This window comes from Cyanistes caeruleus, chromosome 9 (genome assembly GCF_971803275.1).
Source record: "Cyanistes caeruleus chromosome 9, bCyaCae1.hap1.1, whole genome shotgun sequence".
NCBI classification, from domain to species: domain Eukaryota; kingdom Metazoa; phylum Chordata; class Aves; order Passeriformes; family Paridae; genus Cyanistes; species Cyanistes caeruleus.
This window is the reverse complement of record NC_141709.1, coordinates 22981778-23001735: the sequence shown is the minus strand read 5'-3', so window position 1 is coordinate 23001735 and position 19958 is coordinate 22981778. Positions and strand designations below refer to the sequence as shown.

The 19958-nt window shown below is 36.2% G+C and overlaps 1 protein-coding gene across 4 annotated transcripts in view; it reads left to right on the top strand.

Annotated features, from left to right (window-relative positions):
• MIGA1 (mitoguardin 1) overlaps window positions 1–19958 on the top strand; it is a 35832-nt gene that overhangs the window by 1625 nt on the left and 14249 nt on the right. For all 4 annotated transcript variants that reach the window (XM_086841385.1, XM_023932635.2, XM_086841383.1 and 1 more), the window contains exons 3-7: window positions 1192–1369; window positions 2353–2489; window positions 2728–2854; window positions 3269–3405; window positions 4143–4266. In XM_086841385.1, the coding sequence (XP_086697511.1) occupies window positions 1192–1369; window positions 2353–2489; window positions 2728–2854; window positions 3269–3405; window positions 4143–4266 (703 nt within the window). The remainder of the gene's footprint in view (window positions 1–1191; window positions 1370–2352; window positions 2490–2727; window positions 2855–3268; window positions 3406–4142; window positions 4267–19958) is intronic.

The window sequence follows — 19958 nt, the reverse complement described above, 5'->3', positions numbered from 1 at the left end:
ATATTAAATATTTCAAAACTCTCACTGCAAGATCACTGTTTTCTTTTTCATGTTGCAGCATACTCATGTCCTTTTAAATACCACATGCAACTCCCTTATGTGCAACTATTAACTTTCCTCCTTTTAGACGTTTTCATTTCACTGTTAATCAATTTATGATCATGTTTGTAGGCAAACACAAATTTAAAAAAATCCATTTGCAGTTCTTTGAAATGTTTGTTTTAACATTTAATTCTGTGATCTTAGAGGTTTTAATCTCAGGTATTTGGTTGTTAACTATTTTCTGTGAAATACAGTAGTCTTTTGTAAGTTTTGTGTTTCAGACATTTCCTTTTCCTCACTGAGTGCATGCAGTGGTAGCTGTAGACCTCAGTCAAGGCATGGTACCAGGAAGGGCAGGATTCTCAACAAAAAGGTTCTTGACTTGTTGACTGTAAACTCAGTGCAGAGAGAAGCTTTCAATGTTTCTTCAGATTGCACAGTGGTGATAGCATTTACCAACTACACAGCCACCAGGAGTGCCAGAGTGCAGTGGTGCTCTCTGTGCTCTTTCTGGTATGAGGAATCATGTTACACAAACACTATATGAGCCCAAGGACTGTGGATCTGATTTTCTCCCAGCAGTCTGTTCCTCAAGCAGCATAAGTTTCCAAAAGATTTTTGTGAATGTGAACTGTGATTTCCAGTTAGATGGCACTTTTCTTCTTTGTGTATCTTATTACTTTGTATGTTACAAATTTTGTTAATGGCTTTTGATACAAGTTGTGTAAGTGATTCTTCTTTACTAATTTAAACACCTATAGACCTATGACTGATCTAGACCCAAAATAAAATGCAAATTTTTTTTCAAAACTGTTAATTTAGAGAAATTTATTTAAATACATGTTCTACTCAAAATGAAACACCACATGAATGTTGGCATTGGCATCTTCCACTCTTTCACAATGCAAGAAGTAGTGTAGTTGCAAAAGGCAAGTTCCTTCTCAGTATTTTTTTGCTGTTAGAGATTTAATTGAAGCTCTACATTGTCCTGGCATTAAGAGGAAATTAAAAAACCCCAAATCTTTGTTTGAAATTAATTTGCTTAGATCCTCATAGTCTGTGGATTTGCAATAAACCTTATAGTTCTTGGTGCTGCAGTCAGTCTCTCAGTATATATATTAGCAATTAAAATCACACTTTTATTTTCAGATAAAGCTTTCCCCAGGGTTAAAGAAACTTTTCACAGTAACAGCAGTGAGTGCAATATCTGTGATTTTTCTGGCCCATCACTTTAAAAGGAGACGTGGAAAGAAAAACAAGAAAGTGCCACCATGGGAGCCAACTCATCTCGTATTAGAGTGTACCAAAGCAGCTGCTTCAGAAAAAGGTAAGTCATGGAACCCCCAAGCTGGGGTTTTTTGTGTTTTCTTGGAGAAGAAAAAACATTGTGTGAGGGAATGGGTGTGCGTAACTATAATAGTAAACCAACTATTTTCCTTTGATCATGGAATAGTTTGGGTTGGAAGGGACCTTTAAAGTTCATCTAGTCTAACCCCTGCATTGAGCAGGGATATCTTCAGCTAGACCAGGTTGATCATAGGCCCATCCAACCTGGTCCTGAATGTTTCCAGGGATGGGGCATCCATGACTCTCTGGGCAATCCATTCCAGTATATTAGCACCCTCATTGTAAACACTTTCTTCCTTGTTATCTAATGAAATCAGCCCTCTTTTAGTTTTAATACCATAACCTCTTATCCTATTGCAGCAGCAGACCCTGCTGAAAAGTCTGTTCTCATCTTTCTCATAGCCCCCTTCAAGTACTGAAAGGCTGCAGTAAGGTCTCCCTGGAGCCTTCTCCAGGCTGAATAAGCCCAACTTTTAACCTTTCCTGATAGGGGAGGTGCTCCATCCGTCTAATCTTCTCTGTAGGATGGAACACCTGAGTGGGTTTGAATTGTTAGACTTTAAATTTTGAATTTGTCAAATTAAAACCAAAATCACAGTATCTTATAAAAAAGCTGGGTTTATTGTCAAAGGTGAAGTGTTAATCATGAACCAGGATTAAAACTCTTTTTATCAATAGTGTATTAACAATGGGTTTTGCCATTCTTGTGTTTGTATCTCAACAGAGAAATTGGGATCAGATTTTTTATAGAATAGATGAATAATTCAGCTAAAATGCATAGTTATTGTTACAGATAGTGAATTCTAATGTGTAGTTTCTCAAGTAGAACTATAAATAAAAGAATAATTGTTATTTGCTTCTAAACTGGATTTTATTGAAAAGAATAAATGAAATTCTTGGTAGACTTGAAAAAGAAACAATATTTTGAGTTTGCAAGGGCTTTAAAATAAATGTATCTCTTAGGTTCTAGTTGTTCCAGTAGCCGACAAAACTTGACTCTTTCTCTGAGCTCTGCCAAGGAAAAAGGATCTCAGTCCTGTATCTATGCAAATGGAGGACTTTTCAGTAAATACTCTGGTTCAGTTCAAAGCCTGACCTCGGTAAGTAAAAATGTTTTAAGGCTCTTGAATGTCTGTTAACTTGTATTGAGTATGCATCTAAACGCTTCACTGAGCTGAAGGAAGTTTCCTGAACAAACTGCACATCAGCTAGAGATGCTGAGAAACCACTGTCATTACAGAGTAAAACCAGTTTCTAGGCAGATGGCTTGGATGTCATGTACTCTGGCAGGAATGTGGTTTTAAGGATACTCTCTATAACAACACTTTGTTTTTTAAGGTTCAGAGTGCCACCTCTTGTCACAGTTGTGCTTGTGCCAATTCTAATTCCTGGGATAAAGCAGATGAAGATGACATTAAGCTTGTCAATATTCCAGTGACTACACCTGAAAATTTATATTTGATGGGTAAGTCATAATAAGAATATTCAGCATCTCCCCATAATGAATGTAAATAGTCTCTTGGATTTATGTTAGTGACACAAAATATTATTGTGTTCTTCCTCAGTATTCTGTTGGCAAGTGTCTGAGAACATTTCCATAAAATAGTGAAATCATATTTCATCTAAAGTTAGTTTTCCAGAATACTTTTTCATCTATTATTTGCAGTAGTAATCCTTAAAATCAAGCCCTAACACATAGAGAAAAGGATCATGTTTCTTTACACGAAAGGAAGGTAAATACGTACTGGAAATATACTGGTTTAGGGAAGTGATGTTGTTTCAACTTACATCTCTGTGATAATTATGCTTATTTTTGCTGCCTATTTTCCCGTGTCTGTCAAATGTGAGTGTAGCTGAAGCTGTTCCTGCTCTGCCCTAGGTATGGAGCTGTTTGAGGAAGCACTGAGGCGCTGGGAACAGGCCCTAACTTTTCGTAACAGACAAGTTGAAGATGAAGCAATCTGTGGTTCCATTAAACTGGGAGCAGGAGATGCAATTGCAGAAGAAAGTGTAGAAGTGAGTACATCTAGTCTGTAATCTACTGATGCTGCCCTGACAATTTGTTCTGTGTTATTACCTGAATCTTTTCAAATTGAATTACCAAACTTGACAATTGATTCAATTTCCAATTTAGTGATATTGTATTTAAAGATCTGAATTCATTCCTTCTGACTTTTTTGGTTGGTTATTTGGAGGAGGGCATGGGAAGGGAACCAACGTTATTTATCTTTTGGCAATTGCTGGTGCATTAGTGTTTGCTTCTGGACAGTATTATTGAGCTATCAAGCAGACAACTTCCCTGCATGTAATCTCTTGAGTCCTCTCTTCCTTTCATGATTATGTGAGAGGGTATCTGCTTGCCAAGGATAAATGTCTCAGGGAAAAATTATCAATTTGTGCATATTGACAAACAATGTGCTTAAACTTTATTTATTTTCCTCCTTTCTTATGAACTAAGCGCTAAAAATGTTTTGAAATAAACAAATATGTGTTACTTTCATTATTTCCAGTGCAGCAAACATCGCAGATAATTTAAAAATATTTCTAAATTTAGATTTTATTTTTTTATTACTCTAAATAAAATGTGTGTATTCTGAACAGTGTATATATTGTGGATGTTGAAGTTTTCATTTGTCCCTGTGTGGTTTGTAGGAAATTAATGTGGCACAGTTGTGAAGGCTTAATATCCTTGGATTTTACAAAGGAATCTTACAGGCTGAATAGAAAATCTTCTAATGTCTGTCTTCTTGCAGGATATCATTAGTGCTGAATTCATTCATAAGCTTGAATCTCTTCTTCAAAGAGCTTATCGTCTTCAGGAAGAGTTTGAAGCCACCCTTGGGGTCTCTGATCCTGCTGCTCTAGCTAATGATATTGGTGAGTACTGCTACTTTACATCTTTTTTGCTTGTAATGATGGCTCTTGGGGGGAGGACTGAAATATCCATTGAGCAAAATTATATTTATCAGTAAATCAACAGAAAAAAAAAAATCACATTCTTTACATTATTATGTTGTGTTTGATGAAGTGGTTCTATTTTAGATAACAATGGATTGAAAGGAAATTGTTTTCTTTGTAACTTGTCAGTATTTAAACATCTTTACAGCAAGAGTATATGACCCTACTTAAAGCATGGGTGTTCAGAGGTTCTGTGCATCTTCTGAACTATGAAACTTTTTATGTTTTGTCATAATACATTTACTAAATAGGAAAATTAAACTAGAAAGACTTATCTGAAGCAGATAGCCATTAGCAAAGGTGTTTGGTGACTGAAATTTATCACAGTTCTGAGTGATAATGAGTAGTTGCTGCCTGACATGCTGATTAGTATAGATAGTTGGATTACTTTTATTGAAAGAATTGGATCTTAAAGATGGATGCTGTTGTACCCGTTCATAATTCAAGATGAAGCATCTGTTCTCAATTAACTGTAGCGTTTAAAGGCAGAGCACGTTCTGGGACCAGTCTGGCAGGAGCCGTGTGTGGGCTCCGGCTTGCCCAGCACGAGGTGGCAGTGCTGTGCTGTCCTCTCTTGGCCCTTCTCATCCTGAATCAACCAAACACAGCCTTGGCCAAGGGGGGGAATTAGATTTAGGTCAGAGCTGGCTTTCTGACTCATCTGCATACACCTGTAAATGTAACCCTTAAAGCAAAAAAGCATTTGAACGTTTCATTTTGGTATCTGAAACTATCAGTCAAGTTGTATTGTATATCCATTACAATTAGAAGTTTATTTGTGATTTCTGTCTTCAGGCCAAATTAATAACTTGGTACTCAAAGGACTTCATTTGAATTCTTATTGTGTTTAGTTATTGTTTTGCTTGGTTACCCTGGGAGTTTTTACAATTAATATTGCATTTTTCACATGTGATAACTAAATTCTTGTTTACCAAGAATGTTCTGAGAATTTGATTCCTTTCAAATGTTCTTCATGGAAATAATTTGTGATCTCTTGAGTTACTTTATTATTTAAATTTTATTTATGCTGGCCCAAATGAGTGAGGAAAAAAGTAATAAACTGGTTTAATGAATCCTGTTTTCCATGTTCAGCATTTGGAAATTTTCATCATTATCTTTCTTAAATTTTTGACTTGAACAGCAAGTATATTAAAGGATGATTGACTTTTTCAGAATGTTTTAATAAAAAATCAGAAGGCCATCATCTCCTTTGAAGCGCTTGTGATACTTGGAAGGTTTTTGTTCAATATTTGATACATTAACAACAGGAATGGAAGGGTTCAAAAGTCACAAGAGTAAGCAAATCCAAGAAAATTATGAAATCCCAGTGGTCAAAAGAGATAAAGATAGTACAGCCTTCTTGCACTACTAAGAAGAGTAACACTCTACTGCAAAATACAAACTACAATTCTGAACAGAAACAGAAATGAACGGTCCTCTGCTATGTAGGAATAAATATAATTTGTGGCAAAAGATGTAGCTGAGATGTTTTTCTGGATGATTTATACCTAAAACTTTTTAAAGAAATTAGATAAAGCATCCTAATCTATCATTTACTATTCCCTTATCTTGGAAAATGAGAATGAGGTTTGTTTGTTTGTTTTTTAAGATTTTGACATAAATGGGCAATTTCCCAATCATTTGGAATAATCTCCAGCATGTCATGCCTGTGAAACAGAGTTGCTAATTTGCAGTTCTGTTACCACAGACAAAATAATACAGTATTTAATTAGTGCCAGTTGATACAGTTTCATAGGAGGTAAGATTTCTTGGACTGTAGGTTTCTGAGAGATCTGCAGTTTGGTGAATTGGTATGGCATAAATTAGGTGATAATATTTAGCTCACTGACGTGAACATTTATTTATATTTCTGCCCTCTGTTAAAAGGGAAAGATTTACCTTTTAGGGAAGATATTTTGTCAAATGCTGTACTTTTATCAACTATATAATTGATTATAAAATAATTTGTAGAGCCAGAAGTTGATAAAAATATATAATTTAGTGCATTTAAAGCACTGAATTAACAAAAAGCAAAGGTTAGCAATAAAGATCTGAATTATCTCTTTAAATAGTAACAAACTATGTTCAATCCTTGCAGGTATGGATTGTACATAAAAGTGAGAGATTTTAAAAGAAAAATCGTGAAGAAACACTTTAGAAAGCTACACATCATAATCAGTGTAAGCTCTTGGCACATTGGTGCAGAAAAAAAACACTTTTCTAATCTTTGGCTATGTGCAAAGGACAGCACCAGCATAGAGGCAGAGATGCAGTCTTGGGTTAGTGTGGTTTTAGAATACTGTGTCCAGTTCTGTTGGTCATATTTCAGAAGATTGGAGATTCTAGGCAGCTCAAAACAAGCCATAAAAATTTTCCATGTTTTGGAAAAACAAGCTAATCTGTGGTTCACATTGAGAATGTCAGCTCCTTGTTGAAGAAAATACTGAGAGGTGACTGACTTGTTCTGAATAGCTGCTTACACATGGAAAAGGTATGTGGTGCTGGGGGATTTGTAGACCTTGTTGTCAGAGTCATAACTAGATCAAATTTCTAGTTGTTCACGTGAAATAAGTGAAGTTCTGAAGTAAGCTACTCTCAATATACTTCAGAGGCAAGATTATTTTTTGCAGTGCTATTTTGAGGGATGTTTTCATTCTTTGAGGAAGATACCATCCTGGGGTTAAATGGTCAGTATGGTCTTTCTGGCATTAAAGTATTTCCTCTTAACACTATTTTTTCTTTTTCTGTGGGCCTTGGAATGAATGAGAAAAAGCCTTGTCCTTAATTATTTGTAATTGCCCCATCCATGGAAGTGCTCAAGGTCAGGCTGGACAGGGCTTTGAACCACTTGATCTGGTAGTGGCAGAGTTTGGAACTAGATAGTCTTTAATGTCCCTTCTGACCCAAACCATGCTGTGATGACACTTGGAGCTCGTTAAAAATGCTTATAACCAGCTCTCATGCTTCAGGATTTCAACTGTTCACCCACAACAGTAATCAGAAAATGTTTAGCTCTGTTTTTTTTCTCTGATACATAGGAAATATAGATATGGTTTGTGGATTTTTCTTCTGTTTTCTCTACCTGAAATGCTTGTGATCAGCCACAGCTGGAATTGAGGCTCTGACAGTTGGACAGATGCTATCAAGTGCTACATAAATGCCTGACAGGCACTTCTTATTCTTCTTTATAAGAATGTAAGTTGTTTATAATTTGGCTTATAAGGAACTCCAGATTTGTTCAGAAGGAAACTTAAAAAGGTAAAAATTTTTAGTAGTTTCTCAGTTTCAGCTTTCTCTGTAAATTCTTCTATCAAACTTCTGGAGCTCCTGAAACTTCTTCCCCCTTATTTATTGTTCACAGATGCTGCTCCTTCCCAAAACCTTTAAATGTTACTCTTCCCAGATCAACATTTCCCTCTACCAAATCAAATTTAGATCTTAGAGCTGCCATTGATCAATCATTCCACACACTTGCTTTTCACTTTTTGATCCCACTTAATATTTTAAGTTGGTTGTGCATGACAAACAATTTGCCAAGCAGCAGCCTTCTGGAGGAAGCTGTGGTAACATGGTCACATGGGAGAGTCAGGAATGAGTTACCTGTGGGTCTGCTGGAATACAAGAGCTTATCACTGCAGCCACTGTCTTCCCTCATGTGCTGTGTCTGAAGTGCCTCTCTTCTGCCTGCTAGGACAGATACTTCTGATATTTCTCAATATTAGCTTTCAACAGTGCAAAAGACAGAGGAATAAATAAATATATTTTCTCCCTGTGAGTAGAATACTATTAAAAGTAATAATAATAAAGTAATTGCAAATAATAATTTTCAACTCAGTAAGCTGTTGTTGAGTTATGAATGATTAATACCACCCTGGAAAAGACTTGCATTTTAAATAGATGAAATAATGAAATACCATTGTGTTCAGTGTTGCTGCATTCTCCACTGGACTTTCAGTATTGTCATATAAATCAATAAGCTGAAATAGGATTTCTGTAGAAAAAGTACTTCTGGACATGAAAATAGAAGAAATATGTAAGACTAAGCTGAGGTTGTTTTTATGCTGTGCCTCTTGGTACTGTGAAGCAGCGTGGGAAGCCTACAAACTGGCTTTCCTGGGGCAGGGGTAAGGCTGAACACCATCAGAGAGAAGGCAGTTGTCACAAAACTGTGAAACAGTATTCATCCTGTCATTTCTGAGTGATGAATGTAAAGGTGTGCAGAGGGTTAAAAGCTTCCAGTGCTTTCAGTAGTCTGCCCTTGAAAAAGTTCTCCTTATTTTTTTTCCTATTTAGCTCTTTTCTAGCAGACTGAAATGTTAGTCGAGTTAACTTGAGAGGAATGCAAAGAGTTGGGACAGAAACAATAGCTGTACTTACAAGCAGAATTGCAGGTCAGAGGGGAAAATTCTCAAATTGTAGGGTTCCTTGTCAGTGCTAAATTCCTAATACTTCAAACTATTATTTTAATTTCTACTGTAAAAAGGAATGCTGGTATTCAAACTGATGGTGACTTGTGTACACTGGCCCTTAAACTTTTTGACAATATTAAAATGTTTTAATGTTAATACATTTTGATTTTTAAAATATTTACTTTTTATTGTGTAAAGTTGTACAGTTTAAAATAAATTAAGTGTTTGAGCTACTGCAGTAAAATCTCTCACACAGATCTGTGCTGTTGGATGATTTTGTTGAAAGGTTTGTCTGTTTCTTTTTTTAATTTTCTTCTCACACTCAAAGATATGTCTGGCATTTTGGAGAGAATAAGCACAGCCTTTAACCTAGTGACAAAACTGTTTGGAGAACTGATTTACATATTAGAAACCCTTCCTTCAGCAGCTCTTAAAACAAAAAATTTTGCATAATCAGTGAAGCCGTTGAAACCTCGTTTTTATATAATTCATTAAAACAGACTTCTGTAATGTCTTCCTATCCATGGATTAATATCTACAGCCTGTATTTTTTTCCTGCCTCTGAAATGTTATTGGAAAAATTTTAGTTTGAGTGTATTTTATTGCCTATGTACAACAAATGTTTCTAGTTATAATTTGTAGTCTCCAATGAGGAGCAGTTTGTAATACTTCACTTAGGTGAGCTCTGTAGTACATACTATAAAATAACTTAGAGTCGTGTAACTTTTTATGTTAGCTTGAAAACTTTTGCTTGCTTTGCTCCTTCAAGATAAATTTACATTAAATAATTTCTTAATTTCTTGGAGAAGGCCTAAACGTTTTTCTAGTGGCTCAAACAGGATTGAAATCAAAACAAAAGAAAACAACAGCTTTTTCTCTAAGTGTGAAAATGTATTCATCCCAACAAATGGGGGAAAAGGAAAGAAAACAATATTTCTGAGTCTGAGGAAAAGCCCATAGAAATTATTCCAATCCTATTTAAAAAAAAATAATGCATATTTTGAACATAATTTTTAGGTATTGCAGTTCGTTGCAGTTCAGTAGCTGCTAAAACATGAGGTCTCTCATATTGCAGCTTATTGCTGCAACTCCTTATTTCAGACACCCAAGAGAAACTCAAAGAGCAGATGTTTGACTTGGATTGTGTGTCTTCCCTAATCAGTAATATTTAAATCTTCCCTTAAAAGGCATTTTGTCCAATATTAACAACACTTCTTTTCTAAACTGCTGTCCATAAAATTCCTTATCAGAAGGCACCTAGGTACAATGCTTGAATAGAGTAAGATTGGTAGTTAGAAGTTCAATCTAATACTGAAGCAAAAATATTTTTGCAAATGTTTTGTCTATGAAAAGATTATCATGCTTGGCTTTCTCAGTGATACTCTTAGTTTTGGCAATACTCTACTAAAAATGCAAAATAGCTTTGCACAAACATGCAGTGAAGTTAATACTGCTGAAAAATACTGGTATTCATAATATGTATCTTCTTGTTGCTATGATGACATGGACTGTATTTTTCAGTCAATCCTAGAAACTGAAATCTTTTCAACCGTGGCTCAAGAATATCTAACTGTTCACTGACCCATCACTAGAGAAGTCAAGGTTGCTTACTGTGGTCACTTAGCTTGGTGTTTTTTTTCAAAAGCACTTCCAATAAGACGAGAAAGAGTCTGTTTCTGGTTTTTGAGGACTCTTGTTACTGTTTGCCCAACAGCTTTGCCCTTAGATCCAACAGTGCAAGCTATTTATACACCTCATCACTTTCCCTTAAATGGCATTCCTAAGCCCTGTCTTCTTTCTGTCCACACCAAAACTCCTGTCTAAGCCCTTGTCTCTCTCACTTCTTGACTCCTGCCATGTTTTTTCTTGCCGTGTCCATTTAAAACTTTATTGTCTGACATGAACTTAACTGTTTTTTATAAAAATCACCTTTGCTCATTTTTCCGGCCAGATTATTACTCTCTCTTAAGAAGTCTCTCCCCCTTGGGAACTTCTAACAAAATACAAGCTGGTCCTCCTTTTAACTCTAAGAACTGCTTATAATGGAACCACAGTCCACCAACATGATTTTATTTCCCAGACTTTGTTAAGTTAGCTGTTCCTGTGCATCCCTGCTCAGGCCTCCTCACATAAAATGCATCTCAAATAATTCTGCTCATTCTTTATAATATGTGGGCAGCTGCAATTCTCTCTTTCTCAATTTTTAAAAAACTATTTTTGAAGTACATATTTACCTTCTTTTTGGGTTAAGAAAAGTAATAATTTTCCCCATGTGTCAGGGCTTGAATTAGTAACTGCTTGCTTGCATTTTGAAAAGGTATACATAAGTGGAAAAAGGCCTCCAAATGCAGAAAGTTGGTTTTTATTTCTCCTCTCTCATCTTTTTGTGATACATTCTTAACAAGTTACAGCTTGCAAATTCTTTTTCTTACTAGAAAGAAAAGGTGTACATGCTCTTAACTTCTATTAGTTTGTATATACTGTGAGTATAAATATTCTAGAGGTAGGAAAAATCAGATAGATGTCAGTGAGTGAGGGTGGGATAAATGTTTATTTTTCTGGCTGGAGTACTGGCAGTGTGAAATTATATAAACTGATGATTAAGAACATGTTTTGGTCCATAGGGCCAATTCCTCTTTTAGAATTTCTCTGAAAAGAATCTCTTCTTGCTTTGCAGTCTACTTTTAAGAGAGGTTTATCTGAAACATTTTTGGGAAAAATGAAGAAAGGTGAGCCAGAATAGGTGGGGGGAGATAAAGGCAGTGATAGTTCAGAATTTTAAAAGACTTCCAAAGTAATAACCTCTTGGCTTAGTAGCTTAGTTTTGGAAGTGCAGATACAATACTTTGAGCTTTCCAATTGCTTTGGAGTGCAATATCAAAATGGAATATTGACAGAATCATAAAATCAGCAAATACCAATCTCTGCACTATAATTTTATTTATTCAGTAGTTAGAACTAAAATAGATACACTTCTGTCTGCAATTCATTTTCAAGGCCTTAAAATGAAATTAAAACATTGTGTGCATGTACACATACCCAAAGCTAAGAACTTTTCTTAATGAACGTGTCTACTATGTTTAAATCTTGCTGCCCTTTAAAGAGAAGACTCTGACCCATCAAGCTGGCATAAAGGATTGTGGTATATTCACACAGCACAGTCTTCAAGAATTGCTGTTAACAGGACTTGTTATCTAGCACTAACCATGCACCATCACTGCAGCTCTGCACATTTATTTGCCAAGCATTTCGTTTGGGGTATAGTCTTTTAATTTTTTACCCTATAACTGAAGGGCTCAAGTAGCTTGTGTAAGCATTTCATTCCTAATGGCCTTTTAATATCTTACAATTTTCTTAAACTTCTGTTTCAGCTTGCAGTGTTTCAAAGTTGGAACTATATGTGGGAGTAAATTTATTTTTGTGGAAAGTTATAGCAAAAGTGAACAATAACAATGGAGGGAGTAAAATTTATTATTTATGGGTCATTTTTTTTTTTAATGCATGTATTTGTGCAGTTAATTGCTAAAACTTAGAAAAAATAACTGGGTTGGAGATGTGTTTAATTTCCCTTTTGATGGCTCAGGCTAAAGGGTTTTTTTAAAAATAAATTACTGTCTCTCATTCTCTGTGAGATATCTGGACTGTGCACATATCCCACCTTACCTAATAATCCAGTTTGTAGCAAAGTGCTGTGGTGTAACTGATTCAAGAGCACATGTCGATCACACCAGGCTTCATTCTCTCTCCTGCTATTTAAAGCTGCCCCTGTTCTACATGGAGAAATGCTGCGAGTATTTAAAGGTAAATGTATGCATATTTCCACATGGCTTGGCACTGCTTAGCAGCTGCTCAAACAGATGTAGTTAAAGTTGCCATCCAGTCAATATATTAGTTATCTGTGGTAAACCAGAGTAGGGTAAAATAAAGCAAGGCTGGAATAATAAAGAATGTACATAACTTAGGTGATTGACAATGGTCAGGTTGCTCTAATCATTACTTTCATTATAATTCAAGTATTAACATGTTACTAATGCATTTAGCAACCTTATAGTATTACTAATTTGTTTTTTTAGTTTTAAGTTAATAATTTGTCTTATTTGGTCAACTAAAGGTTCAGAAGAACTTTCCTTAGGGTACAACTTTATAAGGATTCTTATCTCATTCTTTCCCATTGTTGGGGACAAGTGGAATGCAAGTAGGCCCCAGTCAGTGAGGCACTTAAGATATTCTTTAAGTCTTATTGCTTAAAGTTAAGCATATGTCTTAGCAATTTAAGTTCTCAAACCATATCTGTGTGCAGCTGGGTTTGCAGAAGCCAGTCATATTCCTGAGCAGTGTCACTGGAGTCTGCAGTGTTCTGTAAAATCGTTCTGCCCTGAAATTGAAGGGAAGACTGAGATTAGGCTCTTCTTACAGAGTTTGTCTGTGTCAAACATGCTCCATTCTGAATACAGAGTCCAAGTGTGAGCCCAAAACATACTTGTATGTCTGCATCTTTTGATGTTTATTTCACTGAGAATCATCAGTTGTATAGCTGGTTCTCTGTCTGATAATTCGGGGATGAGAAGGTATCAGATTTTTCTGATGCTGTCTTCATACATGTAAGTGGAATTATAAACTGCTGGATATGATCTGTTTCTTTAAATGGAAGAATGAATGAATGTGTGGGTTCCTTTTGTCAGGCTGTCTTTCTTGCTTTGAAATGTCAACGTCCCTGTGGCATGATGTGCTGGCTAAAGGAGAACCTTCCCAGAAATCTTAGTTTGACAAGATCATCTTGGATGGTCTCATACTCTTATGCTGTGTCCAGGATAGTTTTTATGCCAGAATACTAAAATGTTTGCTCTTTTGGGTTTCATATAGCATGTTAAGAAACTGATTTGAATGAAAGGTAATTTGAAGAAAGAATTAGAAACACAACAAGTTTCAGGAGCTGAGCAACAGTTGCTGGTTATTATTGTCCCTTTTCATCACTGCGTGTGGTAATATCTGCTCTTTGAAGGAATGCAAGAAGGGGGCAATGAATTGCCTTGGAAAGAAGGAAAGGATACTCTTAGTAATGCACTGGTATAAACATCCTGCTTTTAAGTACCCACTGAGTCACAGATGTGGAAGAGCTGAGACCAAAGGGAGAAATTCACTTACTTCTGAGAGCCCTCTCTCAGTCTGGTGAGAAGACTTTTCTACCTAACCTGCTTATGGATTTTCCTGTGGTGTAGGAAAGGTACTGAAGGTACTAATTTCTAGATGTGGAAGCCTGAAAATTAACCTTGTATTTCCTTCTTCTCTAAATATGACATTGCATCTTGAATCTGCTCTCCATCCCCATGAGTTAATGTGCTGTCACACTGAATGCGGTTGAACAGACTATTCCATTGTCACTAGAAAGTGGCTGTGCAAAAATAGCAGTAGGTTGCACTTGGTTTTGAGGTGTGAAGAACTGAGAAAAGGCAGTGACGTTTAAATCTGGTGACTAAGGTGTCTGGCAGGCTCCACAGGGGTGTGCTGTAAAGCCTGGGGCTTCAAAGTTCTCTTTCAAATTTGAAATAAGCAGCACAGAAATTCGAACTGGTCTTTGCTGTGGACAGCAGAGATTGTGGTGCTTTCTGAACTACAGGAGAATGGAGTAGCCCTGTGAAGAGGAGTGACAACTTTGTGCTGCACATCCATCCAAATTCGACAACTGAGCAAACTTTGGTTGTCTAATTCTTCTGTCTCAAGTCAGATACAAGCACAGAAACTGTTACCTAAACTATTAAACTTGAAAACTGAAGAGTGCTCAGATAACTTTTTCTAGAAAGGATAGGGATTTAAACTTTAAAATCAGGGAAGATCCACTGATATTTAGGTTCAAGTTAAAGAAGTTGTGAAAAACTTTAACACTGTATAAGTGTAGACCTGTATAATGTGCAGTTATGAATCAGTGTTTACATTTTCAATGAAATGAAAGGCTGTGTGATAGGGAGAGACCTCCTAGTGATATGTAGTTTACACAAGATACATGTCTCAAATCTGATTCAGGGTCATATGTCTGTAAAGCAGAGAGTCAGAGAAGAAAAACAGAGAGGTGAACACATGCATACATCTATTTTGTATTTACAAAACTGATTTCTCAGCATACAGGATGTGTTAGTTCAGAGTATAAAATATATATAAGATGCTGCCTTGCTTTCTTAAAATTCAGATTTCAGCAACATAGCATGGCATGTGTTTACCTCTTCCTTGAGATCATAGAGTTTCTCATGCTGAGGTCTTTCTATTTTGAAATGTTGGTTTTACAATAAATCCTGGTATGATGATTCAGACACAGCTTTCACAGGTCATATAATATCTCTATAATAAAATTATATTTTTAGCCTTTGGTAATTTCTTTGCTTGAAAAAAATTGCAACTATCAGAAAATATTCCAACTCTGTTATCAAATTTATGGAAGAATTCTTTAGCAGATTTAAATCTTGAAAGAATAATTTAATTTATCACCATTCCAGAATATCAAATTTATACAGTATTTCCTAATAGTCTTCTCTAATTTGATGTACCAGAGTGCATGGATTACAGGAGATAAATTTACATTAACTTACATTCCTGTCTCAGGTGCACTTGATTTTTACGTGGAGAGACTAAAATTATTACTCGTGTCATTTTGTGCTGTTTATTTACCTTTGCAAGATGAGAGCAATGGGATATCAGAGCAGTAGCCATGTTGTTTTGTTTTGTACACCATTAAATGTGGTACTCTCCAGATAGTGTAACTTTATGGACAAAGTCAGCATGTTGAATGTCTGAAAATAGCCAAATTATTTTCAACATCACAGAAATTGTTATTATTTCTTTCCAAAGTATTTGGAAAATCTCTTGAAGATTATGAGAATATTTTAGGCAAATTGCATCTTTTTCTAGATGACAAATATTGCAAATCAGTACATCACAATCTTCAGGTAGATTTTATTGCTTATGTGTGTAAACTGAATGGACTGTACTGTTAAATTTTTTATGAGCATTCTCTGCTTATGAAGAATGTATTTCTGTCATCTATACACATGCTTTTAATTCAGCTTTTAATCAGCTGTACTACTTTTGTCTTAAGAATAACATCAAAGTAATACAGAGCACTGTGACTGAAGAACATCTTGGATTTTGCATAATGCTAATTAGATGAGAATCCAGTGTCTTGGAAACTTGACCTTTTTTACCTGTATGAGTGTGTTTTAAGTAGAAGGCTTTTATGTGAACCCTGAAAATTGTAGTTCTGCTTGGAAACAATTATAAAAGCTCTGTTGAGTCAATTTTTTCCAAGGAAGTAAGATTTGGCTTTCTGTTCACACATAAGCAGAAGATTGCTCCCTGCATGAAAACTACTGAGGTTTCTGTTAAGGATGTAATTTGAAGGTTCAGCAGTAAGCTCAGCCACAATTTATCTTGACAAAGGCCTGTGAGTACTAAGAGGAAGGTGAAATTGCAATCACTGATTATCTGATGCTCTCCTGTGCTCCTTTTCCCCCAGTTCTTCTTCCCCACTAGACAGCTTTGGTTGCTCAGTTCCTGGTCTCACAGTGGTGAGCAGAAGCTCTGAGTTAGAAGAGGGACCTGCTGGAGGTGTGAGCACCCACTGAGAGCCAGGCTGGGGGTATCTTCTGTGGGTTTGGTGGGTGTGGGAAGACTGTTGCTTTGTTTGCTAAAGAAACCTGTCACTTCAGCTTGCGTCAGAGCAGTCACAACAAAGAACCAAGAGACATGTTGAACTCGTGATACATGCTGATGTACTATTACTGGTAGAGTACAAGATTTGGGTAGATATTTTTAAAATACCCTGACCTGAAATACATTTTCATGCTGAAGTCAGTAAAAGCTTTGGTTTTATGCAGGTTTAGATGAGGTGCCTCCAGCTACCCCAGGTATTTGATTTACTGGAGAATGTAAACACATAATGCAACAGTAGATCTCCAGTGGTCTGTGTGGCGACCCTGCTCCGTTGCTGGCTTGCTTTTTAACCTGTGCCTGTACAACCCAGTCTTCAAAAGGGGCCACCTGAAGGCTGGGATTGTTTTCTTTTTATAAATACAAAATGATGTAAACTTCACTGCTTTCTGGGTGCATCCTGTAAGACTTCATTTAATACTTTAGCAGCTACTTGGTAGTAGTGATGATCAGCAGTCTCAAAATTATGACTGTTCATAAATGTAAATAAAGCTGCTTTTGGATGTTTCAGCAAGGGGTGGAAAACCACTGTGCCACTTGTGACTAGCTAGAAGACTGTGGCACACTCTCATGGAACTGAACTGTGTTGATTCATGCTGCTGTTGCTGTCTGAACTGGATTATTGTAATTCCTTTCACTGGGCAGGAAGCCACACATCGAAGGGGTCTGAGCGCACAACGTGGGCTGGCAAAACACTGGGCCCCTGCTGCTCTGAGGGTACCATGACTTTTCATAAGTGGATTCTTTTGCAAGGTTTTTTCCTCTTCAGAGTCTATAAAGTTTCTCCTTTTTCGTCCTGCTTTCCTGCTTGTGATATATTAACTGCACTGATTTTCCACTGAAGGGATAGGGCTGGGCAGAATAGGGAGCCATGGCTTTAATGGTGGTACTTGGAACTAAAATCTGTAACTCCCAGTGTGTTCTTTACTAGTGGGTAAGTGCTTTCCTTTTTTAAATGTGTCAGCTAAGTGCCAAACTCACTTGTGAACTCCTGCCATGTTTCATTCAGGGTTGGCAGGAAGATAACATGGAAATGGTTTTCAGAGTTTTAAAACATCATGTGAAGGTGAATACTTCCCAGCGGAATACTAAAAAGTTAATTTCTGTGCAGTTATGAAGGTCAGATTTTGCTCTGAGAGTTTAGCTTTGTGCTCTGCCTTACCATGAAAACCTAACAGAACAAAAATAATTATTCTAGGTTAGTACTTTGTAAATAGATGTGAAAATAGCTTGGTTCTGGTTTGTTTGGGTTTTTTAAATCTTGTTTAGTTTTAAATAGAGTTGTTTTCAAAACCTGATAAAGCTAGGGGTAATTTCACAAGCTTTAGCAGTCCTCCATATTGTTCTCTTTTTTTCATACCTTTATCTAATTTAAGGACCACATATACATTTAAACAAACTACAATCAAGAGCCACAATGGCAACATCTGAAACTCTACTTCATCCTCTTTACAAATATAAGTGAACCCAAAATAACTCCTTGGCTCCTCAAATAAGTATAGTATATTTGAAGCTCACATACTTGCTAGTATTCCCTTCCTGAGGTTATTAGAATCCATAAGAACTAGGGATGAGTGTGTGAGCAGTTGCAGGCACTGGTGGGTGGGTTCATCTTGCAGCTGTTCATTCCAGGAGTCTCTTTGTGCCACTGTCTCTTTTTTCCGTGTTCTTGTGTCTAAGAATGTTCTGCTGGTACTTGCATGGTATGTACTCCAGCTGTAACTTCGTTTTCATCCTAGTGAAATTCCATGGTGAATTTTCATAATAGCATGCTCTCTTCACAGCGTGGGTATTGATAAGCACCTGCTTGGCTAAGGATGTTTTAGTATATTAGGGTGGTGGTGGCCTGAAAGTCAGAAATAGCTGACAAGGCTGTTTTGTTTTCTTTAGCAAAGCTGTGCTTTGTGTGCACATATCACTTGCCAAAGGTATTATTTCACTCAGCATTGCCAGCCTTATTTTCAATCTTTTTCTTTCTCATAACATGCAAATTTTGTGTATTTTTCTGTAGGAGTAAGAATTTTCTTTGAGTGAAAACACAAGATATTCCATATTCAACTAATTAACATGTTAAATGTTAAAAACATACTGGCTTGGTGATAGTTTTAGGCTGTGTTAGAAAATTTGGAAGTATGAGTTTTTCAACAAAGACAGATTAAGTCAAGATTTTATTAACTCTAGAGCTTCATGTGGTCTATAACAGGTTGAATGTGAGATCTATGGAAGAACTCCTGATTCTGTGTTGTTCTGGGCTGTGGTTCCTTCATTTAAACCTTTTTTATGTGTGTGGAATAAATTTCAGTTAAATAGCATTATTCCCATTTATATGTAATCAGCCACATAAACCAGAGTTAAATAATTTAGAATCAGTCTGGGGATATGTTCTTGTTACTGAGCTATAAACTCACATATTACAGTAAAAGCAACTTAAGCAAAAGGAGAGCCAAAAGATCTGCAGCCAGGCTATAGATGACTGTACTAGCCTGGGTTAAACAGTATTATTGCAATTTCAGCAACTTTTTTATGAAAAAATTATATTGGAAAATCATCTAATGTTATATTAGAAGAGAATTAATGCAAATCATGTGTTAAAAATAAAAAAGAAACATCATGTTACCCATCTACTCTAGGCAGACCTCAAGCTAGTGCTTTACAAGCCACAGTTTGGTTTTCTCTCCCAGCATTTCAGATTTCAGTATGTGCTTGTTTCTCAACCAACTTGGAAGCTGCAGTACTTTTCCTCTTGGTTTTAAGATGTCAAAAGAAAGAACTAGTAAGAATGAGCTGAAAAGATCAGACTTCATATGAATAGTGGTGAAGTCGTGATTATAATTTGCCTAACTCTCTCTAGTAAAATCTTTGTCCAAACTTTGAATAATTTTTTCCCTCAGTGAATATTCCCAAAGACAGATATTTGTTCTATGCAGTTTTTGAGCTGTCATTCCAAGTCCATAACTAATAAAACCATAACAACCACCAAAGTAATAGTTAAGTAATGTGGCTTTGTAGCATTTCAAGTGATGAGTAAACCATCCCAGTAAATTGGCATTTGGCCACTCCACTATGTAATGGTGTTTTTAATGAGGTATTGCCCTAGCAACAGGTCTGGATGACACTGGGTAGCTGGTTGCTGCTGACTCTTGGAGGTAAAACAGACTTTTAGGAACACATGTGTAATGTCTGAAGGTAAAGTAACCCAAAATAAGTGCATCTGCTCTACTGGGAATGTATCAATGGATGGGCAACATCAAGCCAAAGTAACTGACTTACAGACTTACGAATTTAATCCTTCTGTGAAAGTGTTTATATATGGTGAAAACAAAAAAATCCAAGAAGTGCAACAGTTAAAATCTGAGAATAAAGTAAAGCAGAACTGAAAGAAACTGTATTGCCGATGATTTTAAGAAAAAAATATCAGTTATTTTAAAGGCTTTGAGAATTCTTGTACTGTAGGAAAAACTTATGGATGTGTTATTTGAATGGAGAAGCTTTTTGAGGAAAGAG